Source organism: Ochotona curzoniae, unplaced genomic scaffold (genome assembly GCF_017591425.1).
Source record: "Ochotona curzoniae isolate NIBS_2020 unplaced genomic scaffold, NIBS_Ocur_1.0 scaffold_2453, whole genome shotgun sequence".
In the NCBI taxonomy this organism is placed as follows: Eukaryota; Metazoa; Chordata; class Mammalia; order Lagomorpha; family Ochotonidae; genus Ochotona; species Ochotona curzoniae.
In genome coordinates this window covers 28,439,502-28,467,345 of record NW_024467094.1, presented here as the reverse complement: position 1 = coordinate 28,467,345, position 27,844 = coordinate 28,439,502, and the positions used below count along the sequence as shown (strand labels likewise).

General features: G+C 56.2%; 3 protein-coding genes across 11 annotated transcripts; 1 reads left to right on the top strand and 2 right to left on the bottom strand.

Moving 5' to 3' along the window:
• Positions 1 to 9,325: 9,325 nt before the first annotated feature.
• GNGT2 (G protein subunit gamma transducin 2) lies at positions 9,326 to 9,940 on the bottom strand. The gene is made up of 2 exons (XM_041001391.1): positions 9,857 to 9,940; positions 9,326 to 9,451 (listed from the first exon to the last, which is right to left on the bottom strand). Exons 1-2 carry the CDS (start codon positions 9,938 to 9,940, stop codon positions 9,326 to 9,328), a joined length of 210 nt encoding a protein of 69 aa, XP_040857325.1.
• A 3,794-nt stretch (positions 9,941 to 13,734) lies between these two features.
• On the top strand, positions 13,735 to 24,728 carry ABI3 (ABI family member 3). Of its 4 annotated transcripts, none has more exons than XM_041001855.1 (8): positions 13,735 to 13,901; positions 17,721 to 17,888; positions 18,863 to 19,039; positions 19,972 to 20,057; positions 20,222 to 20,317; positions 20,493 to 20,644; positions 21,006 to 21,125; positions 21,434 to 24,728. In XM_041001855.1, the coding sequence occupies exons 1-8, from the start codon at positions 13,785 to 13,787 to the stop codon at positions 21,595 to 21,597; spliced, it is 1,080 nt and encodes a 359-aa protein (XP_040857789.1). In that variant the 5' UTR covers positions 13,735 to 13,784; the 3' UTR covers positions 21,598 to 24,728. The 4 variants fall into 4 exon arrangements, with proteins under 4 accessions (XP_040857789.1, XP_040857788.1, XP_040857791.1 ...); XM_041001854.1 differs by having other exon boundaries at positions 13,737 to 13,901; positions 20,490 to 20,644; XM_041001857.1 differs by having other exon boundaries at positions 13,767 to 13,901; positions 20,490 to 20,655; positions 21,014 to 21,125.
• On the bottom strand, positions 22,029 to 27,463 carry PHOSPHO1 (phosphoethanolamine/phosphocholine phosphatase 1). 6 transcript variants are annotated; one of them, XM_041001862.1, is made up of 3 exons: positions 27,286 to 27,462; positions 24,920 to 25,031; positions 22,029 to 23,419 (listed from the first exon to the last, which is right to left on the bottom strand). In XM_041001862.1, the coding sequence occupies exons 2-3, from the start codon at positions 24,962 to 24,964 to the stop codon at positions 22,658 to 22,660; spliced, it is 807 nt and encodes a 268-aa protein (XP_040857796.1). In that variant the 5' UTR covers positions 24,965 to 25,031; positions 27,286 to 27,462; the 3' UTR covers positions 22,029 to 22,657. The 6 variants fall into 6 exon arrangements, with proteins under 6 accessions (XP_040857796.1, XP_040857794.1, XP_040857798.1 ...); XM_041001860.1 differs by having other exon boundaries at positions 27,171 to 27,461; XM_041001864.1 differs by lacking the exon at positions 27,286 to 27,462 and adding an exon at positions 24,154 to 24,266 and having other exon boundaries at positions 24,920 to 25,006.
• Positions 27,464 to 27,844: the final 381 nt, after the last annotated feature.

Sequence of the window (27,844 nt, the reverse complement as noted above, 5' to 3'; positions counted from 1 at the left end):
TACAAGAAGAAAAGCCATACAGATGAGATTTGTAGATGGGACGGTTGTTATGTGTGCGCGTGTAGGGTCTTTTCTGATTTAGTGAGGTTGGGGATACCTCAAGAATGGGTTGGTCTATTACAGCAGCCAGGGAGTTAGTTCACCCACCAAATACAGTTGCAGTCCTGCTCAGGGACTCTGAGTGCAAATGGTTCTGATTTGCTTGCGCCTTGAAATGCTCCCCGTGGGGCCATCAGGCCAGGGCTGCAGAATGAAATCGACCCTTTATTCACAATAAACTGAATAATAACAAGGACGTATTTCTTTTCATATTATATTTTATTTCTTGACATCGAGTGTGAGCATGATTAAATGGCTTGGTGAACGTAATAAAGCCGGTGCAGTCACACACAAAATGGTACTGGGTGACAGAAGGCAGACACAAAAGGATAAATAATGTATGATTTCATTTCTGTAAAGTTCCTAAAGAGGTGAAGTAAACCATCGCGCGTCGTTTGGAGCGGCAACTTAGTTGGTAAAACTATCATCCAGCAAAGCGAGGACGGAATGACTGCTCTCCGGTGATCCTTGCCACAGCACGACGAGGAAAGCCTGATTCAGGACCATGGAGAAGGTACAGGGGCCGGGCTCTGGGGGATCTTGCCACGGGAGATCGGGCCTAACTGAATATGGCGTGGATAAGGGGACACTTACAGCCAAAGAGCAGGATGGAGCGAACAGCACCTGGGGCATCATGGACAGTGAGGGGGCTGAGCAGCCAACCTGCAGTGCCATAGCACCAGTCCTCCTGAAACTGGATTCTTACAAGGAGATGCACATTTGAGTTAAGGAGAGAATTCGGAAATGTGACTAAAGTGAGGCTAAGACAAGACTCTGTCACCATGTGAGCGAGGCTACCGAATGCTGTGGGGGTGGGAGGGCCACAGTGGGACCAGGGCCTGCCACAGTCCTCGGTGGGCATCAGTGGGCATCGGTGGGCATCGGCAATGTTCTGTGGTACTGATTACATAGATGTGTGCTTTACAGAAAGTAAGTTAAAATGCAGGCTTATGGGGCTGGCACTGTGGCATAGTGGGTAAGCCTGGCATCCCAGAGGAACAGCTGCCTTCTGGAGTCCTGGCTGTTCCACTTCTGATTCAGTTCTCTGCTAATGTGCCTGGGAAAGCAGTAGAAAATAGTACAAATACCTGGGCCCCTTCTAGCCCTGTGAGACCTGGAAAAAGCTGTTTTGGGGGTCCAGCGCTGTGGCTCAACTGGCTAATTCTCCACCCTGTGGTGCCATCAGCTTACATGAGCATCAGTTTGTGCTCCAGCTGCTTCACTTCAGTCCAGCTCCCTGTCTGTGGCCTGGGAAAGCAGCAGAGGATGGCCCAAGGCCTTGGGACCCTGCATCGTGTGAAAAACCCAGAAGAAGCTCCTGGCTCCTGGCTTCGGGTTGGCTCAGCTCTGGCTGATACAGCCATTTAGAGTGACTCCGCAAATAGAACACCTTCTCTATCTCTCCATCATTCTGTAAATCTGCTTTTCAAATAAAAATAAATAAACTTAAAAAAAACTGATCTCAAATAAATAAATAAATAAATTTTTTAAAAATTTATTTAAAAATTTTTTTAAAAGAGAAAGAAAAAAACTGATCTGTTAAATAAAAAAAAAAAAAAAACCCTGTTGGCTCCTTGTTTTAACCTGATTGGTGAGGCATCTGTGTATTGAACCAGCAGATGGAAGATCTCTCTCCCTGTCCTGCCCCTCCTCCCTTCTTTCTCTCCTCCTCTTTCTCTCTCTAAAGCTGACTTTTAAATAAATAAGTGAATCCTTACTAAAAAAAAAAAAAAAAAAAGGAGGGGAAGACACACTTGGGGGTTGGCATGGTGGTTTAAGAGCAAGCGGGTAGAGAGATCTTCCACCCACAGGTCTGTCCCCGTGTTCACATTATCTGAGGTTGGGACAAACCAAAGCCAGAAACCAGGAACATCCGGGCCATCTCTTGCTGCCTTCCCAGGCACATTAGCAGGCCGCTGACTTGGAAGCGGAGCAGTTGGGACTCGAACCAGTGCTCTGAAACGGGAGGAAGGAGTTCCATACAGCGGGTTAGCCTATTACACAACACTCACCCCATCTTCTTTTCTTTCTTTCTTTCTTTTTTTTTTTTTTTTTTGGTCTGTTAATTCCAAGTCTGGGTTGCAGCACCAGTACAGAAGGAGAACTTACAGAGGGAAGTTAATTGAGAGCCATTTTCTAAGGACCTGAGTTGGCCATCAACACAACAGGCTGGAAAGATATTGGGTTTCTGCCCCCCAGATGCCTTCGAGGCAGGGGTGCAGTGAGGCGAGCGGCATGGGGATGGCGCTGAGACCTTCCGCTGCTGGTGGGGGAGCGTGTGGAGGTCTCTGCTCGCAGACGGAGATGCATTGGTTCCGAAGGTGCTGGTGGGCTGTGTGCTGCTTGGTTCTGCTGCAAACACTAGCTCCCAGCTCAGGACTTTACTCACCATGGCCTTCATCATTTAGCAGTGGCTTTCACCATTTCCTGTTGATTCATTTGTTCCAAGACCCTCAGTGTGATATTTTACATCCCGAGATAGTTTGCACACACATGCACACATGCAAACCTGCAACAGTACAACAATACACATGTGCACATGTATTATTAATATTTTCCATGTATTTCATTTCATAAAAGTTTCCAAAACTGTGGTCCCACTTCCTGGTGAGTTCTAAGAAACGTCCCACAGGCACTGTCACACCAAGTCATTTGTTATCAGGAAATAAGAAAATGTGGGAAATCACCTCCATAGCTGGGAAATCATATCCACAGTGTTGACTCCCTGCGCAAGGGGAAATGAAACTTTTTAGCCTAGAGGTAAATGAATATGCAAGAGCAGGCTTTTTGTTGTCAAGTGCACGCAGACACAGTTCAGAGCATGCCCCAACATAACCTGCATACTGTGGTCATAGGACTCCTGCGGCAGAAGCCTCAGACTTACTGCGAAGCAGCCGGTGACACTCTCAGTTCCATCTCTGCAGGTGCAAAATCTGCAGAACAATGTTGGAGACCACCGAGGGTTTTAAGGTCGTGCAATAGAAATGAGTCACAATAAAGACTTTTGGCCTGTTGGGAGCATGCATTGGTGACAGTCACAACCTGCAAACTTGATTGTGGCTCACAGCCATCTCTACCGTCCTTCTAACTCCAGCTCCTTGACGGTTTCCTTCCAGCAGTCTGAGCAGTCCTTTCTCATCACCAAACCCTGGAGATGGCATTTTCCAGGTTAGCACCTGCAGTACACGGCCTCTGCCGAAAGCCGCCAGCAGAGGGCAGTGTGCTGGCATATGGGTCCCGCAGCCCTGGCTCTCGCTGCTGGCCTCCCCTGGTTATCCACGGGTCTCTCCTTATATTTATTGTGCGTGAACTCCTGCACGTGTGCAGTGCATGGTTGGCCCGTAAAGGTTGGAACACGCGATTATTTAACGTGCTTTCTTGTGCTTTTGTGGGTTTCCACAGAGTGAACAAGTAGACAATAGATATCTCTGTCTCAATACCTTTCAATAAAAGAGAGAGAAAAAGGAAAAAAGAATTTCATTTAAAGATTTATTTTTATTTGAAAGGTAAATTTCACAGAGAAAAGGAGAGATGAATGAGAAAGATCTTCCTTTCTCTAGTTCTCTCTCCAAATGGCCACAACAGCTGAGCTGATCTGAAGTCAGGAGCCAGGAGCCTCCTCGGGGTCTCCCACACAGATGCAGAGTTCCAAGGACTTGAGCTGTCCTTCACTGCCCTCCCCCGCAACAAACAGGGAGCTGGATGCGAAGTAGCCCGGGGGTCCCTATTGGAAGATTAGCCCATTGACCACTGTGCCAGCCTTCCCTACATGTTTTTTTTTTTTTAAAGAATTATTTATTTTTATTGGACAGTCAGATTTACAGAGAGAAGAAGAGACAGAAAGATCTTCCATTTGCTGGTTCACTTCCCAAATGGCTGAGCTGATTCAAAGCCAGGAGCTTCTTCCAGGTCTCCATGTGGGTGCAGGTGCCCAAGGCTTTGGGCCGTCCTCCACTGCTTATCAGGCCACGAGCAGGGAGCTGGATGGGAGGTGGAGCAGCCGGGATACGAACCGGCATTTATATAGAATCCCAGCACTTGCAGGAAAAGGACTTTAGCCACTAGTCTACCTTACCACTCCCTAATATTTTTAAAAACAGAAATATTAATAAACCAATGGCTAATGTTCATAGCAAGTGAAAAGTTAGCTTTGCAGTAAATGTGGATGTCAATATAAATGAAAGCCAACCAGATAAGATTGAAAAAGACCTCCAAGCGACAGCTCGAAATGCACTGTGTGCTGCCGTTGGTATGAGAAGGGGGGAGGTTAGGGTACTGGCTTGAGTGGGTGTGCAAGGCCCGTGGGAGCGCCCATGAGAAACTGGAGGCATGGGTTCCTCCCACGCTGGGACGGGGTGGGGGGAGCATGGAACGGAGACAGGGACTGCTGGCTTACTCCCTCCCACACCTTTTGAACTTCAATCTACCTAATTATTTACTCAGCCACAAGGTCTCAGGGACTGAGCGATGCTTAACCTATTTGTGACTTACTAGAGGAATTAACTAGGTAATAAGGCTTTCCCAGCCCCACGTGAACCAGCCAAGGCATTTAAGAGAAGCTTCAAAGCCTGGGGGTGAGGGGGGAGATGGCAGGCAGGCCCATTGGTGTCATCAGTATCCTGGAGCCCCGAGTTGGTCTTATACGGAGTAGAGAAACAAGAAGGGGTACAAGGGGCTGGCATCGTGGCACAGCACATAAAGCTGCCACCTGTGACGCCCCAACATCTCATATCCGAGGGCTGGAGGAGTCCCAGCTACTCTGCTTCTGATCTAGCTTCCTGATAACGTCCGTCCAGGGGGCAGCGGATGACAGCTCAAGAGCGGGAGTCCCTCCTACTTAGGTGAAAGACCGAGATGAATGAGATTGGGGTGTGGGGGGACAGGAACAGCACTGCCTGGGATTGTATGGCTGAGGCCAGCAGGACCAACGGGCTGGGGACACAGGGACGCCGCACGTCCCTAGAGCAGCTGCTTCTCACCTTGGCTCTCCTGGCTTCCTGCTCCTGCTCCCTTGGCTCTGAAGCTGCCCCTAATTCCCTGCTGTAATAAAGGAGCAGGGGCTGGCGGGGAGGGTGAGGAGAGGGGACAGGATGGTACCCCGGGGCCATCCGGCAGCTACTTCAGAGTGCCTCCCTGCTTCTCACCACCTTAACTTCTCACCCTCAGAAACGGGGAGGGGAGCTGCCAGGGAGATCCTGCAACTTGACCCCCCATTTTCAACACTGCCCCTGGGTGAGCATCCTGCTTCTCAGGTCCCGTCCCTGTGTCCTGACACCAGGCTGGCCATATACTAAGTGAATTGTTCAGCATTTCATGACAGGGACATCAGAGCTACTAACACCAATCACAGGCCCCATGAGATGGCATCTGCTGCAGTGTCTAAAGCTGGCTCGCCTGCCTGAATTCAGGGCTCCCAGGCGCAGGGAGGGGACTGGGAGCTGGGGGTAGACCTGAGGTCATGAATGGAGGGGCCGGTTCACTGCCCGGATGATGAACACTCAAGATCCTGTGTGGGGCTTTGTCCTCCTGCCTCTGTGATGAGAGCCACAAGGAAGTGAGAGCTAGGAGGGGCTGGGCTGTGAGGTTCATGGGGAGGGAACTCTAGCCTAGGCTGCAGCCTGCATCGCCCAGTCCGAGGGTCCCTGCCTCCCTTCCCCTCTCCTCCACTGACGGGGATCCAAGCTGAGCCTCCAGTACAGCAGGCAGGGAAGGCAACCGGACAATTACTCAGCTCTGTGGTTGTTGGCTTCAGAATCAAAGAGTCAAGAGCATCCCTGCCCTGACTCCGTGCTGGCTCAGGGGCCTCAGCAGGGAACTCCTGGGTCTCAGTTTGGAGCCCCCCCACCCCATGCCTGACGCTTCCTCTTGGTCCTCATCCTCCCACTCAGCTTGAGCTGCTGGTCCTCCCCCAGGTTCAGCTCTTGGCCCTCCTCTCTCGGGCCTCATGAGCAATCTTGTCTGCTTGCCTCCTACCGGCCACTACCTCTCAGTGAGCCTCCTCAGGGCGGGGAGAAAGCTGGGGAGGCATGCAGAGTCCGCCGGAGGGGAGGGGCTTCCTGCAAGTAAGACCATCAGTGACCCAGTCATCCTAGAACAAGGCTGGAGGTTGTCCATGACCCCTGACATTCAGTCAACCTCTGGGTCCTGCGGGCTTTGCTCCCTCTAAGCTCTCTTGCATGCATCAGCTGTTCTCTGATCATTAGAGGGAGGGACTGGCCTGGTAGAGACCTTGCGTGCTGCCGGCATGGTGACCCCACTGTACACAGATGGGGTGCAGTCCTCAGCAGCTGGGTGGGCCCTGAATTGAGCCAGTGGCATCACAGCAGCTAGCTTGCTCGCTTGCTTGCTTTTTTCTCTCCCCTTCCTTCCTTCCTCCCTTCTTTTCTTCCTTCCTTCCTTCCTTCCATTTTATTGGAAAGTCAGATTTACAGAGAGAAGACACAGAAATATCTCCCATCTACTGGTTCTCTTCCCAATTGGCCACAATGCTGGAGCTGAGCCAAACTGAAATCAGGAACTTTTTTCCGGGTTTCCCATCGGGTGCAAGATCCCAAGGCTTTGGGTCATCCTCAACCGCTTTCCCAGGCCATAAGCAGGAAGCTGGATGGGAGGTGGATCTGCTGGGATACGAACTAGTGCCCATATGGGATCCTGGAGTGTGCAAGGCGAGGACTTTAGTCACTAGGCCATCCTTCTTTCTTCCTTTCTCTCTTTCTTCTTTATTTCTCCTAAGATTAAGAACAATTTTATGGGCCAGGCCCAGTAGCTTAGTAACTAAAGTCCTTGCCTTGCATGCACCTGCTGGGATACCATATGGGTGCCGGTTCTAGTCCCGATGGCCCCGCTTTCCATCCAGCTGTCTGCCTGTGGCCTGGAAAAGCAGTCGAGGCTGACCCAAAACCTTGGGACCCTGCACCTGCGTGTGAGACCTAAAGAGGCTCTGAATTCCTGGTTTCAGATCACTTCAGCTGTGGCCAGCAATAGAACCTCTTGGGGAATGAACCAGTGGATGGAAGCTCTTTCTCTCTGTCTCTTCTCTTTGTATATCTGCCTTTCCAATAAAAGTATGTAAATCTTAAAAAGAAGAAGGAAAAAAGAAAGGAAAGCAGGCTGGGGGCTGACCTGGGGTCCTGAAATGATAACCCTGTCCTGGGGTACACCAGGGGAGACACTGGGTGGGTCATGCAGGGAGGGGTCACAGTGCCCAAGGGGTCAAAGGAGCTACACTATCTTTGCTAGTGCAAAGATCTCCCCAAGGGTTCAGATTTCCCAAGGGTGAAGGTGAAAGTCCCTGCCCTGGACCAGGAACCCCTGCGGGGTCAGCAAGATTGTGCCTGAAGGGAGAGCCGGCCTGGAGAGCAGACAGTGTCTCCGAGTCCTCTCTCTCTCACTGCTTGCCTTTTCTTTGATCAGAGTGGACAGATCTGTACTGCGGGTGATAGGATGGTGGGATGCAGTCAGGATGGAGTTGGAGAGCCTGGACCCCAGGGCCTGACCATCGGGCTGTGTGGGAGGGAGACAGGCAGAGACTGTGGCTGTGTACATAGGGAGGTGCCTTGTTAGCTGGCTTCAGTTCTGACATCTGCTCCCAGCTATCTTCTCTGTGCCCCAGGCCACAAAACTGCAGTTCAACCTGGAGACTCCCTCTTCTCCACCCACAATTTAAGGAGATAGCAAGGGGAGGGAATTTTATTTCCCTAATAGCTTTATCAGCTTTCCTCCCCTCCTCCCTCTTCTGAAGGTATAGAAATTACCTCCTCAATTGCCTTTCTGCCGCTCTTTCTCCCTTTAATGTTGCCCAAGTAAACCCGTGGCTGCTGTTGGTGCCAGACATGGTAGCCTAGCAGCTAATGCCAGGATCACAGATGCACGCTGGTTCTAATCCTGGCAGCCCTGCTTCCCTTCCAGCTCCCTGCTTGTGGCCTGGGAAAGCAGTGGAGGACAGCCCAAAGCCTTGGGATCCTTAGTAGGAGACCTGGAGGAGGCTCCTGGCTCCTGGCTTCCAGATTGGCTCAGCTCCAGCCGTTACTGCTACGTGGGGAATGAATCATCAGAGGAAGGATCTTCCTCTCTGTCTCTCCTCCTCTCTGTATATCTGACTTTCTAATAAAAAAAAATAAATCTTTAAAAAAAGAGAGGGAGAGAACCAACGCTGGTATTGTGGTGTAGTGATTAACTCTTTGCAGTAACTGCATCCCATATGGGCACTAGTTTGAATCCTGGCTGTTCTAGCACCCTGCTAATGGCCTGGGAAAGCAAGATGGCCAGGAACTTGAGCTTGTGCCCCACATATAGATGAAGCTCCTGGCTCCTGGCCTTCGCCCGAACCAGCCCCAGTTGTAATAGAGCACCAGGTGTAAGATCTCTTGCTTCCCCTCTGTTATTTTACCTTGCAAATAAGTAACTAAAATCTTTTTTAAAAAAAAAAAAATGAGAGCCATCAGGCCTAGTACGGTAGCCAAGTTGCTAAAGTCCTTGCCTTGCATGTGCCAGGATCTCATATGGGCACAGGTATCCTGGCTGCTCTGCTTCCCATCCAGCTCCCTGCCTGTGGTCTGGGAAAGCAGTCGAGGGCGGCCCAAAGCCTTGGGACCCCGCACCCACGTGGGAGACCCAGAGAAAGATCCTGGCTCCTGGCTTTGGTCCAGCTCAGCGCTGGCGTTGTGGCTCTTTGGGGAGTGAACCAGTGGACAGAAGGTCTTTCTGTCTCTCTGGAAATCTTTATTTTCTGATAAAAATAATCTTGAGAGAGAGAGAGAGCCATGCTAAGTTTGCCCACTTTTCTATCCCTGTGCCCAGCATGAAATAAACATTAGACAATGTGGGAGAATGCCTGAAAGAGAACTTTATAAACTGTTTTTGTCATCAGAGCCCATGGGCGCGATCCAAGCAGCTGGGAAGAGAGTACCTCACTCCAAATTACGCTGGTGTGCAAAGTGTGTGGTGAGCAGTGGAGACAGCAGAGCCCAGAGCAGCCCTGAGCTGAGCGCTTCCCAGAGGCTTCCCTGGCACTCCTGTCCTGGATGCCCACTGCTCAGGTGGCCAAGCTCGCCACTGGATGGGAAGAGGAGATACTGAGGAAAAAGAGTCCAAAGTGGAGGAGGGGCAGGTGCGCTCTGCACTGTGGGATCGGGAGAGGGAGCCAGTTCGCTGGTCGCCTGGGTGTCCCAGGACACTGGGGTCTGGCCAAAGAGGACCAAATGCGCAGGCTGAGGGCTCCGGGACATCAGCTTATCCGACAGGAGCCTTTCTCCTTGAAGGGATTCCTGTCCTCGGGGACACCTCTGAGAAGAGGGTCGTTTCCGGCTTGCGCCTCCACGTAATCCTTGATTTCCTTGCCCGTCTTGGAAATCTGCAGAGACACCAAATACGGCCTCAGTCCTTGTTTATCTGTCAGAATACAGGAAGGATACAGGATTCTGGGCATCGGGGTTGTGAGCCACGATGGAGGGTAGATGGGTGGGAGGTAGTGAGAGTCCCTTGACTTGACCTTGAACTTGGACTCTTACTCCTGCGTGCAGCTTGGGCAGACCCAGCCCTGGAATGGGAAAGTTCTCTCCTGGGCTGGGGAAGTGCAGCTCCCTGACGAGGTCTCAGGCCTGCTGCTTCCTCCTCCTTGTTGTCCTCTGTCCAGTCCCCTCTTCCACCCTACACATGCCGTTCCTTTGCTGCCCCTCCCCTGCTTCCCATCATTGCCTGCCCGCACTGCAGCAAGAGTCACAGAGCAGAGAAGGGGAGGCAGGGAAGGCAGGCTCACCGGCGCTCTGGGGTTCAGCACCTCCTTCCTCAGCTGCTCCACCTCCATCTTGAGCAGCTCCTTCTCGCTGAGGTCCTGGGCCATGCTGCCGCGAGACACCTGAGCCCGGGGAAGGAATCAACAGCCACGAGTGTAAATCCCACCCACGCTTCCAGCGCCCTCCAGCTGTCCACTTCTACTCCCTGCTTGGGCAGGTCCTCAAGTCCAACAGCTCTTCCCTGCCTCCCTCCAGCCCTGCTGCACAGTAAGACTGCTCCCAGTCTAACAGGGGAGGCACAATCTTGTCAGGGGAGCAAGGTCCATCTCTGCAGGGAGTAGAGAAGCCACACAAAGCAGTTTCCTGGGGTTCTCCAGTGCGATGGCTCAATTGGCTAATTCTCTACCCACAACTGATAGGATCCCATATAAACGGACACCTGAGCATCTCCTGGCTGCTTCCTATCCAGCTCCTTGCTTGTGGCCTGGGAAAGCAGTCTAGGACGGCCCAAAACCTTGGGACCCTGCACCCATGCAGGAGACCCAGAAGGAGATCCTGGCTCCTGGTTTTGGATCAGCTCAACTCCAACCATAATGGACGTTAAAGGAGTGAACCAGCAGATGGAAGCTCTTTCGTTCTGTAAATCTGACTTACCAATAGAGATAAATCTTGGACCCGGCATGGTAGCCTAGTGGCTAAAGTCCTTGTTTTACATGTGCTGGGATCCCATATGGGCACCGGTTCCTATCTGGCTCCCTGCCTGTGGCCTGGGAAAGCAGTCAAGGACGGCCCAAAGCCTTGGAACCCTGCACCCACATGGGAGACCCACAAGAGGCTCCTGGCTTCTGATCAGCGCAGCTCCAGCCATTGTGGCCACTTGTAGAGTGAATCATCGGACAGAAGATCTTCTTCTATATCTCTCCTCCTCTTTGTATATCTTACCTTCCAATAAAAATAATTTAAAAATTAAAAATAAATCTTAAAAAAAAAAGTTTCTCGCCATAAGAATTATGGAGAAAGTCAAGTAGCTATTCCATAGGGGGAAAAGGTTTTTTTTTTCTCCAAGTCTTGGTGGAGGAGCAGACTTGCTGGAGGGGAACCCTGGAGCCGACAGGACCCCAGTTTTGGCCCCAGCTCTGCTCCCTCCTCCCCCAGGTGGCCTTGGGTAATGCAACGTCCCTAAATCCTGCTTTCTTTCCTCATTTGCCACTGAGTGTTCCCTCAGCACCCACCTCATGCCAGGACCATTCTGCGAACTGAGTGCAAAGCAACATACTTTAATAATCTGCCTGGCCCATTCTTGATACTACCAGGAGCAAGTTATCATTACTGATAAGGAGGGTATCAGACTGAAGGCAGGCATTGTGGTGTGGGGCAGGCTAGGCCTCGGCGTGCGCAATGCCTGCCTTCATTCTGTGCCAGGTACTTGCCTGGTTCCCTGGCAGCAACTCTGTGCCTGCTGTGCCCTGGAAGGCAGCAGATGACGGACGGCCCAAGTACTTGAGTTCCTACCACTCACGTGGGAAACTCAGATGGTGTGCCCAACTGCTGGTCCGGTCCTGGTTATTGAGGATCGCTGGGGAGTAAATCAAGGGATTAAAGATCTCTGTCTGTCACTCTGTCTTTAAAATAAAGATGCCTTTTAAAACAGGCAACAGTGAGTCCCAGGCCAGCACAACCTTAATGCCCCCTCACCTGCCGGGAAGGAGCCTGCAGCTCACAGCACCTGTCCGGAAGCCCGTGGCGATGGTGTCTGAGCCTCCCAGCTCCTCATCCGCTCACAGTCTTTGGATAAAACAGATGGTCTGGAGACCCAGGGCCCTGCCGCCTAAGCTGATCATAGGCTCAAGTGCTAAGCCCGTGCATCCTGCACCTCCCAGCCCTCCTTAGCCTCACCGCCAGAGCAGGGACGCCCACGCTCTCCCCGCATCAAGGCCCGCCCAGGGTCTGACACTAAATCCACCTGCCTCAACCCCACCAGCCCCTCACCTTCATTCCTGCACCCCAGAGACCTCCCAGACTTAGTGCCTCTTCTAGGGCTCCCACCCTCCAGCCTCCCACCGCTGCCCTCTTCCCAGCAGGGGAGCACACCCTGGGGCTATTTCTCCTGAGGATAAGTCGTGGCCCAGCCCCTAGCTTTCCTAGTCCTGGAAGCCTTTTAGTGTCAGCTCCAGCACTGGGATTCGCACAATTGTGCCCCACGGGGGTCTCCTGCTCCTCCCCGACTTTGCTCACTTAGCTTTGGGGCCAGAACAACCTTGAATGCCTGCGAGCACTCCGCTTGCCCTCCACGCCCCCTGAGCCCCGAGTTCCGCTCTCTCTTACCTAGGGTCTGAGCGCCTGGCCTTTCTCTTGGTTCTGCTCCCAGGACAGCCTATGCACTGGGTCATTTACCTGAGCCTAAGCCTGGCTCAGGCTGACACCCAAGCGGTGACGAGGGACCCCTTGGAGCAGGAGGTGCTAAGAGATCACCGTGGCCAATGAGGTTCCTCTCCTTTCCCAGCCTCTAGGACAGGGAAACTGTCCTCTGCCCAGGGCCATTTTGATCTTTATTTATTTTTAAAGATTTATATTTTTAAAAATTTATTTGAAAGTCAAAATTGCAGAGAGAGCAAGAGGGACAGAGAAAAAAAATCCTTCATTTACTGGTTCACTTCCCAAACGGCTGCAATGATCAGGGCCGATCCAGAAGCCAGGAGCCTGGAGCTTCTTCAGGGTCTCCCACGTGGTAACAGGAGCCCAGTACTTGGGCTCTGCTGTTTTTCCAGGCGCATTAGCAGGGAGCTGGATCAGAAGTGGAGCAGCCAGGACTCTGACCAGTGCCCATTTGGGATGCCAGTGTCTCAAGTGGAAGCTTAATCAGCTATGTCACAACACCAACCCCCATTAGTAACTTGGAAATTAGCTTGCTGTGGATGTATTGAATTTAGAGTCCCACCTGTGCTTGCCTTGGCAGTACTAGGCCTTCTAAGGCCCATGGTCTAGGAGGACAGACTGGGTGGCAGGAGGGACAGGAGGATGGCTGTTGTCCGTCCCACTGTTCCTTGTGCCAGGATCCAAGTGAGGACCTGGAGCCGCCCAGGCCAGCTGCCTTGTCACGCGTGGACTGGGGCCTGTACCTCAAGAGCTCCGCCGCTGCTTCCTGGGCCTGGAAGGTCAGCTTACAGTCTGAACCTGGTGCTTCTCTCCGACCGGTGCTTCTTGCAGCTTACTCAGAGTCCCTCCCGCTGCAGAGGCCGGCCTCCATCTTGGACTCCAGCAGACTTAGAGCGTGCTTAGCAGGACTCTCTGGCTCCAGACCCTGCACTGGTCTATCGCCGCAGCCCCTGCCTGTGTCCTCCTGGTCTCCAATTCCAGTTCTCCTCACTGCTGCCTCAGTCCGTTTTCCATTGTTGCTGCCGGGCTGACCGCTGTCCCCCCAAGTCCCCACCCTGTACTCCTGATCCGTCGGTGACTCATCCCTGAGCTTCCCAAGGAAGCCCCCACCCTCTGCCCTTTCCTCCCCACTCTTCCATGAGTGGAATATCTACCTCCACCCTCCACCCCATCATCATGCAGGCCAGCCCCCTTCCTCTTAGCCTCCCCTCCCATCCCCCCGCCAACCAGTTTCCTCTCTGGGACTAGGGAGCAATCGCAGCCAGGACGACCTCGGTTTCCTCTGTTGGGTGGAATTGGGGGCTGGGCCCCCAAACAGGCGCCTTCTCCTCCTCCCCCCACTGCCACCGGCTTCCCCCTTCCTCCGAGACAAGGGACAGAGGCTCAGGCCCAGGGAGCAGGATCTGACTTCCTCTTGTCCCCAAATGAGCATGCCTGCCCTTCACCAGCAGCTTTGGGGCTCTCACACAGAGGAAACCAAAAGCAGAGAGGGCGGGCAGGCGGAGCAACCAATCAAAGTCAGAGTGAGGCTCAAAACCAGCAGCTCCCGGGGGAGCCAGGCAGAGGCTGGGGGCCATGGCGGAGCTACAGCAGCTTCAGGAGTTGGACATCCCCGCGGGCCGGGAGGCTCTGCTGGACAACCACAGCGCCCTGCTGCGTGTCGCCGATTACTGCGAGGAGAACTATGTGCAGGTAGGTGGAGGGGTGCAGTCTGCCCACTGCCACTCCAGGGAGAGTACACAGCCCAGGCACAGCCCAGCCGTGGCAGCCATCCTGACAGGTGCCTATCCCTGAGCTCTGGCTGAGAGGCCCACCCCCTGCCAGCATTAAACTTCATCCTTGAGTTTCACCTAAGTCAGTGGAGCCCCAGAGATGCTGGGGTTGGGCATCATGGGGTTGGGCAAGTGCTATTCCACTCTAGCCCCAGGCCTCCCCCATCCTGGCTTCAGCTCTCTCAGAACCCTTGCCCACAGACGGCGGCTGCATCACCCTCTTTTGGGAAGACTCTTGGTGAGACTTTGCAAGAACTTTCCCAGTGTGAGAGTGCGCTTGGGAAGCTCAGGAAAAAAGTTCTCCTGATATTTGCAGAAGGCAGGGTGGTCTTGGTTCAGGGGGAGTGGGCAGGATCTCAGTGCTGCTGAGGGATGAGGGTACCAGCAGCCAAACCAGTAACAGCCAAAGATGAAGAGGGAGGCAATATTTTTTTTTTTGGTCAGACATATTTATGTTTATTCAAAAGGCATGTGTTTACAGAGAGGAGATATAGAAAGATCTTCCATCTGCTGATTCACTCCCCAAATGAGCTGAGCTGAACTGAAGCCAGGAGCCAGGAGTTTCTTTTGGATCTCTCAGATGGGTGCAGGGTCCCAAGCACTTGGATCATCCTCTGCTGCTTTCCCAGGCCATAAATAGAGAGCTGGATGGGAAGTGGAGCAGCCGGGACACAAACCGGTGCCCATATGTGATGCGGACGCAGCAAGGCAGAGGATTAGCCAATTGAACCATCACACTGGCTCCTATGGGAGTTGTTGTTTTTTTTTTTTTTTTTTTTTTTTAGGCATAGTTTTACAAATAGTGTGATGGTCACAGGCTCGGAGGACATGGATTCCTGGACAGAGAATTTAGGGATGTCTGAAGCCTTTGCTGCTTCGTCAGTGCCCATGGGAGCAGGCATTCTGTCAGGTGCTTTAAGGGTGTGGACTTGGCAGTTTGGGGAGCTGCTGTGACTTCCCACAGGTCACGCAGCTCCAGGAGAACAGAGTAGGCTTCAGCTCCAGGCTCCCTGATGCCTGGCCCCTGAGCTCGTTTCTTGCTCTAGCCTTTCCTGGAAGCTGACCGGGTCCTGTCCTTGGCCTCCTCCCCATTAGCCAACCTTGTTTTCCCAGTCTGTGTTGAGCACAGGGATCCCCCCACCCACACTCAGCGTGTTGAGAGCCTCAAAAAGAAAAGCCAGAGGAGCAAGTGTTCATGGGAAAATGCCAGATGAAAGAGTGGCAATGACGACACCAGTGCCAGGGGCCCATGTCCTGACCTTGGGACAAGCAGGTTCCCTATGGGGCCTTCCTGCATCTGCAGCCCAGGCGAGTGAGACGAACGCCAGGTCCAGCAAGGAGCCTGAGCTTTGGGAAGGTTAAGCCACTTTCCCAGAGGCCTTTGTGCTGGTGGCAGAGCCGGATTCATGCCTCCAGAATGCTGGAGCCAGACTGGTACACCAACCTGAGTCCCAGACCTAGCCTTGCTGCCCACTTAGGACAGTGGCAAGCCTCCCCGCTGACCCCAGTGTCCTTCAGGGCTAGTCATGCAGGTTCAGTGGGAGAATTTGGGAAGGCGCTAGACCCAGAAAATCCCAGTATATGCCATCCACTACTATGGTTATTACCTATCAGACATGTGTGAATAATAATGCATGAAATACCCTGGGTTGCAGAAACCCTGACCCAGGCTGGACCCCCTGGGCACCTGCGACCTTTGTGTACAGTGCTAACTGCCACACCACACAACCCGGCTGCGTGGGGAGCGAGTAATTAAGAAGGAGTGGGGTGATTTCTCAGATTGGTTTTTGAGGAAGGTTTTGTTCCCACGCTCTCCGTCCCCATTACCCTCTTGCCCCACCCCAATCAGGCATCAGGAAACTTGGGGCAGGGGTTGGGGGGGCAGGAAAGGGCTGACTGGGTCAGTTGCGGAGTTCTCAGTCAAGGTTGAAGGAGTTTGTGCACAGGCTCATTTGCATCGAGGACCAGCAGGCAGCCAACCACAAAGATTCTGTCCCTGCAGGCCTAGCTGTAGGCCAAGACCAAAGCCAGGAGACTCCTCAGATATCCAGGCTTGAGGCCCCCAGGGTTGGGCCCAGACACTTTCGCTGTTTGGGCATGAGGCAGGGAGCTGCACATGAGCAGCGAGGCAAGCTCAGAGAGCCACGTGTGCCGGACGTGTTTCTTCTCTTACCAGAACAAGACCAAGCCCTGCCATCCTTTCTGCTTATAGCATCCTCAGTTGATTCCGTGGTCTATTCAAGGCTCTCTCAGTGACACAGACTGATGAGATGCAAATGTGGTTACAGATGCTGATGACATGCCACAGAGCATCTCTTCCCTACTATCAGGGGAGAGGGGCACAATCTGGGGTTCCCGGCAAGTCGTGGCTCAGGCCACCCCGGGGACATCCTGGTCTCTCCCAGAACCCTGTCCTGAAAATGGCCAGGACAGCCCACCACTGATTGACTCTGAGCGAGCACCTGAGTGACTGGGCAAGAAGACTCTAGAGTACAGCCTTGTTCTGAGTCCTCCAGGTACCCCAAATTCACCCCGGATCTATCCTCTGCTCCTCAGGGCAGACAGCAGAGGCTAGAATGTGGCCACTCTAGGGTAGGGGCAGAGATGAGGAAGCTGCTTGGGGGAACAACAGCCAACAGACCTGGGAAGTTCTGCCCCAGCTGGCAATGGTCTGATCTGGAACAACAACAACAAAAACCTTGTCTTCTGCCATTCTCTGCTCCCTCCGCCCCCTACACAGCTGTGCAATAGGTAAGAAACTTACAGTAGAACATTTGTAAAGTGTCTTTGTGTGCCAGGATCTATTCTAGAACAGTGCACACAAGAAAACAGCAAATTTTGCTGCTGTTATCACACATTTTAGGGGTGTATTGTGGGCGATGGGGGGGGGGGCAAGATAATAAAGATCAATACTGTTTGATAGTGCCAAGTGCCAGGAAGAACACAGAATCGGATAAATAGGACAGTGAGTCAACAGAAGTAAGAGAAGAGAAATCTTGGGTGGCAAGCTAAGACCTCCTAGCAGAATTCTAAGGAGAGGCCTGGCAGGTGCAAAGGCCCGGAGGCAGAGACCATAGTCCCTGTTGAGCAGCAGAAATCCAGCAGCTTGTGTGGCTGGAGGGGTGTGAGAGGGAGCAAGAGTGGGGCGGATGATGGGAAGAGAAAGGTAGGGGGTCAGATCCGGAGGGCGCTGTGTGTAAGCTGCCCTGGTTGGGAGCTGGGGTTTTATTCTTGGCATACTGGGAAGCCGTGATGGGGAATGGATGAAGAATGAAAGCGTTCTGAGATGACAAACACCAACTGCTTCATTGGCCCCACGCTTTGAGGATTCCAGTTTGAATCTTGAGGTTGATTCATTTGCGTTTAAGCTTTTGGAGGTTTCTTGCAGTCAGCATCACCTTCTACCTTCCTGCCTACCTTCTACCTCTCAACGCCCCGCCACGCACACGGCTTGTAATGGAAGTCCTCGGGAAGGCGAGCAGGAGGTTAACCACTGGATCCTAGGCTTGGGGACAGGGGAGCAGTGTCCTTGCCTCCCCTTCACCTGTTCCCCGAGTCTGCAGTCAATCTCCCCATAACCCTAGTCCCTCTTACAGCAGTATCATTCTCACGGATATCAGCTCAGACACCGGCAGGCTGCCCCTTTCTCCTGGTTCACTGCTGCCTTCCCTGTCCCCTCTCCTACCCTACTCGGCCAGGGGAGATGCTGACCTCAGGCCAAGGGCCCTGTGTATTTCAGGCCACGGACAAGCGGAAGGCGCTGGAGGAGACCATGGCCTTCACCACCCAGGCTCTGGCCAGTGTGGCCTACCAGGTGGGCAACCTGGCAGGACACACTCTACGCATGCTGGAACTGCAGGGGGTTGCCCTAAGGCAGGTGGAGGCCCGTGTCAGCACAGTAGGCCAGGTAAGAAAGAAGTCGCTGCATGTCACCTCAACCCTGGACTCCTTGGGCATGCCCCAACGTGTCTGAGTGGCTGAAGTCCCCTGGTGCCTTCCTCCAGCTTTCTGGAGCGTTTTGGGGACTCATTATCCTTATGGCGGTGTGCCAGGCATAGGGCATGATGCCACATCGCTCCACAAACTCCCTACGTGTAGAACTTTGCTCTTTCTTTGCTATCTATTCTGGATGTTAGAAAGTGGAGATGACCAACCACGGAGGGTGCAAAGGCAGAGAAAGGAGACCAAGGACCACTGCCTGCCCGTGACAGCAGACAGACCCAGTGCTTGCAAGTCACCGCTGATGGCTGGAGCATGCCCCCTCCCCACTCCTCCGCCCCTCTGTCCCACTTCCCCTTCCCTTCTCCCTTCCTTCCTAGGGCCCTGACCCAGGGCTCTGCCAAGTGCCTGTGCAGATCCAGTCCCCTGTGGACATGGCCAGCAGGACACTCCCCCCATCCCGTTCTCAGAGCCTGGGGTGTGTCCTTCCGTTCACCATGGCAGGCCCCACCTTCAGGGCTGTGCGTATTGCTGCAGAACATCCCAAGAGGAAGCTAGATTGGGGTTTGCGTAGCCTGGGGAAGGGAGAGCAAAGCTGGCCACCCTTCTCCACCAACTCCCTGTGGTCCCCTCTGCTCCTGGGCCTCTTCCCAGCTTGTCCAGGGATGTCTTGTTGTCCCTCTTCCTCTTGTTCCTGCCAGGCTAATAATAACCTTCCTTCACTTCCTCCAGGAAGTTGCTCTAAAGTGACTCTGTCCTCTCCCTCCTTTCCCAATGGCTGTGTGGCCGTGGGGACAAAAACGCTTTTTTTTCTCTGGCCCTCATGGCCTCCTCCAGTCCCTGTCCCCACCCGGTATCTCTATCCTGTTCCCTAAAAGGAAGGGGGCTGGATAAGACACCCCTTCCAGCCCTGCCATGATCATCTCCAACCCTACATCATAGATGGTGAATATGCACATGGAGAAAGTGGCCCGCCGGGAGATTGGCACCTTAGCTACTGTCCAGCAGCTGCCCCCTGGCCAGAAGGTCATCGCCCCCGAGAGCCTCCCCCCGCTCACACCCTACTACAGAAGACCCCTCAACTTTGGCTGCCTGGATGACATTGGCCATGGGATCAAGGTAGCCATGGGGATCCATCCTCTTTCTCCAGGGACCTTTTCTCTCCTCCTTCGTGGCTGCTTTCTCTCCAGGCACTACCCGCCCTCACCTTTCTCTGAAACCATCCTTCCCTGCCCCCACTGAGACTCCTCTTCTGTGGGTGCTGGGTGCAGAGCGGGAAGGGGAGGGCGGGCGTGAGAACATGAGAACCGAGCCCCAGCCAAAGCAACTTCCTCTGTCTGGGGGTTGAGGTACTGCTCGGTGCAGTCACCCGGAGCTGGGGGAAGGGGATGCAGGAACAGGGAACCTTGATGCTGGCCGGCGTTGCCCTCTCAACTTTGGTCTTCTTGGAGGTGAGCAAAGGTGCACGCAGCTGCCTGCTTCAGCTCTCCCAGGACCCCCTACAGTCACCTCCCGACCTGGAAGTTCTTCCTGTTGTACCTTTGTTTTGTCCCTGGTGAGGTGCAGCCAGCAGATGGCCCTTCCCCTCCCCCCAGCTAACAGAGTTAGCTCCGTCCCAGTTTGCACTTGTCTGCACTTCCGCTGAGAATTCTGGGTCCACTGGTTTAGGAACGTGAGATGTGGGAAGTTACTTTCCCCAGCTCCTCTTCCTCCTCTTTGCAAAGCTAGGGAGCCCCCCAACATCACCTCCCACCCCCGCCCCGGCTGGGCTCTGAGATGGCTTGGGGTGAGCCCCAGTCTCCACTCAGTCAGCTGTGGCCACGCACAGGAAGTGGCCCTCAGACTGCGTTTCTAGGCTTCTTTCGGTTGCCTGAGTTCAGCGGGCTGGGGGCGGGAGGCCAGTGGGGCCTGGGAAGTGGAAGTGGGAACTCGCGGTATGCATGGTCTCCCTTCTGGGTCTCTCGCGCCCTTCCCCCACTTCCTCTCCGGAGTGCGGTGCGGGGCGCCCATCGCCACCCCAGACCTCAGGCCTGTGCCCCTCTGTCGCACAGGACCTGAGCACGCAGCTGTCCCGGACCGGAACCCTGTCTCGCAAAAGCATCAAGGCCCCTGCCACACCGGCCTCTGCCACACTAGGGTGAGGCCACGCCGCGACCCCCGCCCACCTGGCCCACGGGTCCCCAGCATCTTGCGCCTCGGTGGCGTTCAGGATGCCCGGCCCAAGGTTGGCACCTTACCCCCTTCTCCTGGAAGAAGCCTTCCCCCCTCCCTCTTCATGGTCCCCTTTGCCTCCCACCGCAGGAGACCACCCCGGATCCCAGAGCCGGTACAGCTCCCCACGGTGCCGGACGGCAAGCTCTCCGCCGCCTCATCCGCCTCGTCCCTGGTTTCGGCAGGGTGAGCCTTTCCAGTCCTTGTGGATGGGCGGAAGGCGGGGTTGGGGGTCCTGGACTCCAGGGGTTCAGAACTTGGACCACTAGCACAGGATGGGGCTACAGCCGGCCAGGATGTACAGTGGCCAAGCGCGTCTCTCATGCGAGCCAGGCCCCGCTTTCTCCCGTCTTCACAGCAGCACCGAAGGGGTCTCCCCGATGAACACACAGGAGGCGCCCCCACCCCCACCCCCACCTCTCCCGGGCGCCGCCGGCCCGCCTCCTCCTCCAGCACCCGCCGAAGTCTTCCTGCCTCCCCCTCCCCTGGAGGAGCTGTCTCTGCCCCCTCCGGGTAAGGACCCTGCCCTCCTCGGAGCCGGGGGTGCCTTGCCACTTCCCGACGCGGTCCCCATCCCGTGCCTCTGGGCTCTGAGCCGGCCACCCCGGTGAACGCTTGGCCCTGGGTGGGAAAGGGCGTGGAGAAAGCAAACGCATGACCTGGCTCCGCATCGGACCCAGGTAGCCAGCTCCCTAGCGGTTCTCTCGCTTCCACCTGCACTCCGCAGACTTGCCCAGGCCTTCAGCTGGTGCGGGCTCGGCACCTGTGGGAGTTGGCACGGAGTCGCGGGTACTGTGGGGGGTGGAGGTTCAGCAGCCGAGTTCCCCCGGCGGCAGCGGGCAGCACCCTGCCCCGTTTTGTCTCTCGCCCCCAGCCGCAGAGCTGCCTCCTCCTCCACCCTTGGACGTGGATGAGTTGGGGCTGCTGCCCCCGCCGCCACCGGGCTTTGGGCCAGAGGAGCCCAGCTGGGTCCCTGCAGACTACTTGGAGAAAGGTACCTGCCTCGGGTCCCGCGTCCCTTGTCCCGGGTTCTGTCCTCTGCTGCTGCAATGCCCACCGCCCACTATGCCAGCCTCCTCCCTCCTGCAAAGCGGTGTGCCCCTCCACCTCGCCTTTACGCAAACACTGTTCTGGGTGGACCAGGCAGACAGCGGCTTGCCTAAATGATTTGGGGAGGGGTCACATAGCTTTGGGAGAAGCACCCTCCCACACACACTGCCAACACACAACAGCCTGCTCCTGCAGCCTTCTCCCGGCATTCAATCTGTGCCTGGTCACAACGCGCTCTCCCTTGTCCCGCAGTGGTGACGCTGTATCCCTACACCCGGCAGAAGGACAATGAGCTGTCCTTCTCGGAGGGCACCATCATCTGCGTCACCCGTCGCTACTCCGACGGCTGGTGCGAGGGCGTCAGTTCCGATGGCACGGGATTCTTCCCCGGGAACTACGTGCAGCCCAGCTGTTGACGGAGCAAGCCTCTCCTGGCGTCCACCCGTGCCAGCCGGCGGCCAGCAGGAGCAGGCTCTGTCTGCCTCTAGGGCTGTAGGTGGCGGCAGTTCTGGGGAGAGTGGAGGTACCCAGAAGACTTGCTACAAATCGGACAGATTCGGAGACCACGACCCCCATCCCAGCCGCAGGGAACCCTTCCCACAGGCAGGGCGGGGTCTCCAGCTACTGCAAGTGCCAACTCAGAATAAAATCGAGCCGCCCAGGACCGCCCCGCAGGGATAGGGGCCAGAAGAGCAGGACAGACAGGGGTCAGTGAAGCCGCGGACTGCCCCTTCCCCCTCTGCACTGTGCTTGCAATGTGTGTGACACCTTCAGTTACGGTCGCACCAGGGCACGGCGCCCCTCCTTCCCCGCCTCCGATTGCGACGCGACAGTTCTGAGCCAAGCATTCCCCTTCACCTGCTTTATAGTTGTAACACCAGAGGGGCGGGGGACACGGGCTTCCCTGGCTCTGCTTAAAAACATCATGGCTTTCTGTTCCATACGGGTGGCGGGGTGTGGGGAGTAGGGAAGGACGGCTTTGGTGTGGTGTCTGCGGAGGAAACATGGGGTGCACGCAGCCACGCGGTCCCCGGCGGGCTGGACCTGAGTCGGGGGATGGGCTACCGCGTACCCGCCTCTTGGCGGGGCGGACCCAGGGAGGAAATGCAGCAGCGAATACTTCATCGCAGAGGGGACCACGGGGACCACGCAGCGGCAGGGACCTTCTCCACCGGGGTGTTAGGATGTTTCTGCCCCTTGGATAGACAATGGGGCAGGGGGTCGTAAGGAGGCCGAGCAAGGAGTGTGTGTGGCTAGGGAGGGGATGGTCACCTTCCACGCTGCGCGAAGGATGGCACCATTGTTAACCCAGGTGTTCGCATCACCCCCGTGGCGCGCCAGCTGAACGGTTTGCGGTGCAGCTGGGAGGAGCTCACTGCATAGATGGGAATAGCCAGGGAGGACCACCCCACATCCCCGCAGGCCTCCCAGGAAATGTCCCCCGCGTTCCGGGGCGCTCCCAGCCGGCGGCTGTCCTCAGCACGACTGGAGCACTTGCTGCAGGTGGAGGCGCACATCGGCCGCTGTCTCCCAGGGCACAACGCTGGCGCGGAAGGAGCCGGCCTCGGCCTTCTGCGCCTCTTGGATGAGGCGGTGCATGGGGTAGCCTCGGCGTGGGAAGGCCACGTCGCCGCCCGCCAGCAGCCCCATGGGGCAGAAGTCATTGGCGCCATCGCCCACGTAGAAGAGGCGCTCGAAGTGCACGCCGTCGCGGGCCCGCTCGCGCAGGTAGTCGCTGAGCACCTTGTGTTTGCACATGTTGGAGGGGCAGCGCGCGCAGCTGTGTGAATGGAAGGGCCGCAGCGCCAGCAGGCCGCGCGCATCGGGCGCCGACGGGTTGCTGAGGATGCGACGGAAGAGACCGTGGTGGCCGGCGGCGCGCAGCGCGCTCTCCACTCCGAAGGTGTTGGCGTCCGAGATAAGAATGACCTCAAAGCAGGTGCCCTGCTTGGCCACGAACTGCAGCAGGTCGCTCATGCCCGGCGTCAGCGGGATAGCCTCGTAGACAGCGCGCAGGTCCCGCGGCCGCACGCCCTGCTCACCCAGGTACTTGAACACGCGCTGCATGTACTCGTTGTAGAAGCCCTCGCGGTAGGTGGCCCGCAGGCTGTCGGGCAGCCTCTGGCCCGGCGCCGCGCGCACGATCGAGTCGTCGCTGTTTTCATCCACGATGGTCTCGTCGAAGTCGAAGGTCAGGAGGAAGCGCGGCGCACCCTGGGCAGCCATCCCGCTGCGGTCCTGGGAGCAGGGGGTCGGGGAGCAGGAGGAGGAGGAGGAGGCAAGCGAGAGGGGGCGCGGCGGGAGCCGGCCAGGGAGAGGCTGGTTAGCAGGCCACGGCCAGAGGCGCTGGCACATCCAAGACCTGAGGAAAACCCATGGCTGGTTAAGCTGGGAAGCGTGCCCCGTGTGCTCGCCCCACCTCGCCCCCGCCACCACACCTGTCAGTGCACTGTGCGCCCCAAGACCATTCTAACCCGCTGCTGCCAGAAGGGCTTCCTAGGTCACTCTCAGCCCGGATTACTGGGCCTTAGCAAGGGTCAGCCCTGAGATTATTGGGGAAACTTAAGCTGCCCCCGGTATCCTATGGACAAGGAGTTTCCCACTCCCTGCCTCCCGCCCAAAGCCAAGAAAGCAAGCAGACCATCCTCCTTCCCTCCCCCGCTCCTCTTTCATGTCTTTGGGAAGCCTTGTGAAGCGTGTCAGATGGTCTCAGGGAAGGCGTTGGGGCAGCATCCGAAGCACAGGTACAAGGAGCATCAGCTCCAGTAGGTGATTCGGATCCCCACCCGGAGAGTTCCTTGCCTTGGGGGTCTCTAGACCCTGAAGGCTCTCTGGGAGCTGCTTCCAGCCCTGGGGCAGGTGTTGGGGGGCGCTGCCTCAGTGTTCAGGGCCAGGAGGTGGGGCTAGCGTGCAGTCTCCCCAGGAGCTGTTAGGGCCCTAGGTGGCCAGCTGGCTCATCCCTAGTCACTTGCCAGTTCCCCGGGAGGGACGTGTCAGCGGATGGGGTCTCTGCCAGAATCCGAAGCAAGCGGGCAGCAGGAGAAGCAGCGGGGCTAGGCGAGGTGGGAGCCAGGCCACGACACACCTGGTAGGGGGGCAGGTAAGGGGGAGAGCAAAGAGCAACAGAAGCTGAAAAATGCAGAAGAGCAGAGCAGGTGATGGGGCCAGGGGCCAGTGCAGAGGAAGTGGTGCTCATGGAGCTGGGAGACAGACTGCTAGACAGGAAGATGGGGGGATGCTCCAGGAAGTGGGGACTTTGTACGAGGGTTGTGCTGAGCGGAGGGGTCAGGGCACAGAGAGGCAAGCAAACCCACATGGCCAGAGCCCCTGCAACATGACCCTGTCACCTTGGCCCTTCTCCCTCCCGGCCTCTCAACTCAGCTGCAAGGGGTAGGGGACCAATTCCTCTTCTGGGTTCCCTTCCTGTCCTGCCTCCCTCCCACTGCCCTGAAACCCCTGGCATGTGCATGGCCTGGCACTGTTTGTAAAACAGAAGTCCTAGCTCTGTACTTCACAAGATGGATTAAAACAGAAATGTCCCCCGAAATACTCCTTCCTCTGGCTTTGTGAACATCTTGCTGAGTGTCTCAGCATCCCTGGCGGGGGGATGGGAGGCCTCCATCAGGGCTGCTGGGTGAGCAGAGTCCCAGGGGTGGTAAGGGCCCCTCCAACCACGCGGTGGAAGGTGGGGGTTGGTACGGTGTTCTCTGGGAGGCTCCTGGGGAGGGACCCACTCACCCTAGACAGGCACCGGAGCCCAGCCACTGGAAAACACGCACTCATGGTCAGTGCATCACCCTGAACACCACGTGGAGGAAATCTGTTGGCATCCAGCTGTCATCCAGAGCACCTGACAAACGCAAAATCCCGTTAGGGGGATGCCTGCCAAGCAGCTGGTTCTGCTGTCGCCATGAATGCCCATCTGGCCAGGGCCTGTCTGTCAGGAAATTTCCCAAACAGGCACGGTTCTAAGCATCTCCCTTAGCAACCCCCTGGGGTGCCAGATAGGTTGTAGATGACACGGGGCAGATCCTGGCTCCAGCACCCTAGCTTTTGGTAAAATAAACCCTGGTAATCTGCAGGGGAAGGCTAAACTCGGGCCAAGCACCAGCATCCTTGAACTGGGAGCGGGGCAAAGGCCTGGTTGGCTGCTGCCCTCTGCTGGTGGCAGTGCGCTACTGTAATCCCCTCAGACCGTCAAGGTGACACAGCGGGGCCATCCCAGGGCAGCAGGGAGAAGCAGTTGTCACCCAGGTCAGGGACTGGGACATCCCAGCATAAAGTTCCAGATACCAGTATCTTCTGCCCTGAGGGACTTCCTTCATTCTCCAACTCGCTGACCACACCTGCATTCAATCCTCTAGGCAAGGATGAGATGTGGATCTTTGCTTTTTCCTGCGGATCTTTTTAACCTAGGAATTGGGAGGGTCAGCCCCAACTGTAAGGGGCAATGGGCAAAGGGAAAGAGGGTGGGAGGAGAGACAGGTTAAGGAGAAGATGGGGGAGGGAGAAGCAAATGAATGATGTGTGAGGCAGCAGGTGCCAGGGCCATCCCTGGACGGGCTCTCTGCTGGTATCAGATGTCCCATCTGGGCCAGGCAAGTCAGAGGAAAAAGGTCGGGGTCGGGGCTTGCCACTCCCTTTGCAAAAGTGAACATGGGCAGGCACGTGGTGGACAAGGGACAGACACAAAGAACAGAGAAGGCCACTCACTGGCATCGCGCCCCCCCAGATCAGGGACCCCTGAGTTTGCTGTACTTTCCTTTCTTGTCTCTCTGAAGTATTCTATTGATATTTATGTATAAGGCTGATCACAGTACAAGATGCAGTTACATCTTTCATACTAGGGTGTGGGGTGATCGGTAAAGCCTGCTTCGGTGTTGAGTCTGTGACATCTCACCACCACCACCCACGCCCCCCAGTACTCTGGGGACCCTGTGTCCCTGTCAGTCTTCACAACATTCCAAAAGGCACTCACCCTTGACAGTTTTGTCCCGGGGTGGGACCCTGCCTCAGCTTCTCCCTGGGGCTGGGAGGGGAGAGGGAGGGCAGAGGAGATTTCCCTTGGGTGTTCCCTAAGATGTGTGTGTGTGTGTGTGTGTGTGTGTGTGTGTGTGTGTGTGCATGTGTGCATGTGATCCCTTCTAGTTCCAATAGACTCCATGCCTGGTCCCCCGTGGCCTCCCTCCCCTCTGGGACAGAAGCTCTGGGTTTGCAAATGCAAATGTCCCCTCTTCAGGGCTGACTGGAGCCCCCAGGAAAGTTTTGAGACAGTCTTCCTCAGGACAACAGCCATCCACCAACTAGAAATCTAACCACACCACTCAGTGGGTGTTCCCTCAGGCAGCATGTCCACCTTCCCAGACCCCTCTTCCTCCCGTACTCCTCAACCAAGGAAGCAAAAGGAAAAATGGCCCAAAGAGGTCAAGCCTTCATCCTGAGGGGGGGGGGGGGCGGCGCAACGTGCTAGAATCACAATTAGAACTCAAGTTTCTTGAGCCTGTGGTGGGCACATTAGCCAGAGGCCTCCCTGAGGTCTGTCCTGACAGACCTGCACCCTGCGACTGGCTGTTGTTATCCAGGGTTTTCCCTCGCTGAAGGGGATCCTGGCGGTGTAGGGGCAAGGAGGCGGCAGCTGCCGGTGGGGTGGGGTGGGGGGAAGAGATATTTTTAGAGGTGACTGGGAAGCAGGCACCCTGGCACACCCCCAGCTGGCGGGCGCTCCGCTCCGCTGCGGGCAGGGGGTGCCAGCTTGGGCATGGCGGGGAGCAAGGGACACCAACTGCAGGGCTCAGCGGAGCCGGGGACAAGACGGGTATCCTGGAGCCACGTTCCTGGGAGAGGAGGGAGGGCAGTCATTCCTCTCCTTCGGGGACAGCCCCCCGCCACCGCCACGCGCGTGCAGGAGCGCCCTCCAAGAGTATACAGCCCCCGCCCAAAGCCGGGACCCCCGTCTTGCCCGACCTCCCACACCCAGTCCCGGACTCACGTGGCAATAGGGGGCGGCGGTGACAGGGTCTGTCCCGGCTGAGTTTGCAGAGTAACCCGTGGGCAAGGGGGTTGCCTAAGGTAATGGGGCGCAGGACGGAGCCGGCGGTGCTTACGGGGATTGGAGAGGACGCGCTGTCTTCTCCACCTCCGGAATTCTGGGCTTCAGCTCACCAGTCCCTCCGGTCCCTAAGGACCGTGGATGATATGCGTCTGGACCGTCCCCTACACCTGCCCCCATCCCCCCGGGCTGCCGCCGCGTCCCCTTTAAATGCCGGGGAGCCGGAGCCGCGGCCGCCGTTGCGGCTGCTGCAGCACCCGGGCGCACCGCAGTCCCCGCACGTCACAAGCGACTCTCCAATCACGGCGGCGCCGGCGCACATCAAAGGGGCGGGCCGGCCGCTGACCACGCCTGCTGGCCGCCCCGGGGGCTCCGGGAGCGCTGGAGCCCCGGTGGGATCGGGCGCCGCGGGCCAGGCTGGGCAGGGAGCGCGCCCCTGCCGGGCAGCCGCTCGTCGCTGCGCTGGGGACGCACACGCAGAGCCCCTAACTTTGCACCGCCAAGTACCGGGGAAGTGGACTTTCTCCATCTTCACCTGCGCGCAGGAACCGGGGATCTTGATCCCCGAAATTGCAGAAATCGTCCCTTCCCCCCGACTCCCAGCCCATCGCAAG

Coding starts and splice junctions, on each gene's coding strand:
- GNGT2 (XM_041001391.1), bottom strand. CDS start 9,940: ATGGCCCAGGACCTCAGCGAGAAGGAGCTGCTCAAGATGGAGGTGGAG. Junction 9,452..9,856: donor TGCTGAACCCCAGAGCGCCG/GTGAGCCTGCCT, acceptor GTGTCTCTGCAG/ATTTCCAAGACGGGCAAGGA.
- ABI3 (XM_041001857.1), top strand. CDS start 13,785: ATGGCGGAGCTACAGCAGCTTCAGGAGTTGGACATCCCCGCGGGCCGG. Junction 20,058..20,221: donor CCGGCCTCTGCCACACTAGG/GTGAGGCCACGC, acceptor CTCCCACCGCAG/GAGACCACCCCGGATCCCAG. Junction 20,656..21,013: donor CCCCTCCGGGTAAGGACCCT/GCCCTCCTCGGA, acceptor CCAGCCGCAGAG/CTGCCTCCTCCTCCACCCTT.
- PHOSPHO1 (XM_041001859.1), bottom strand. CDS start 23,536: ATGTGCCAGCGCCTCTGGCCGTGGCCTGCTAACCAGCCTCTCCCTGGC.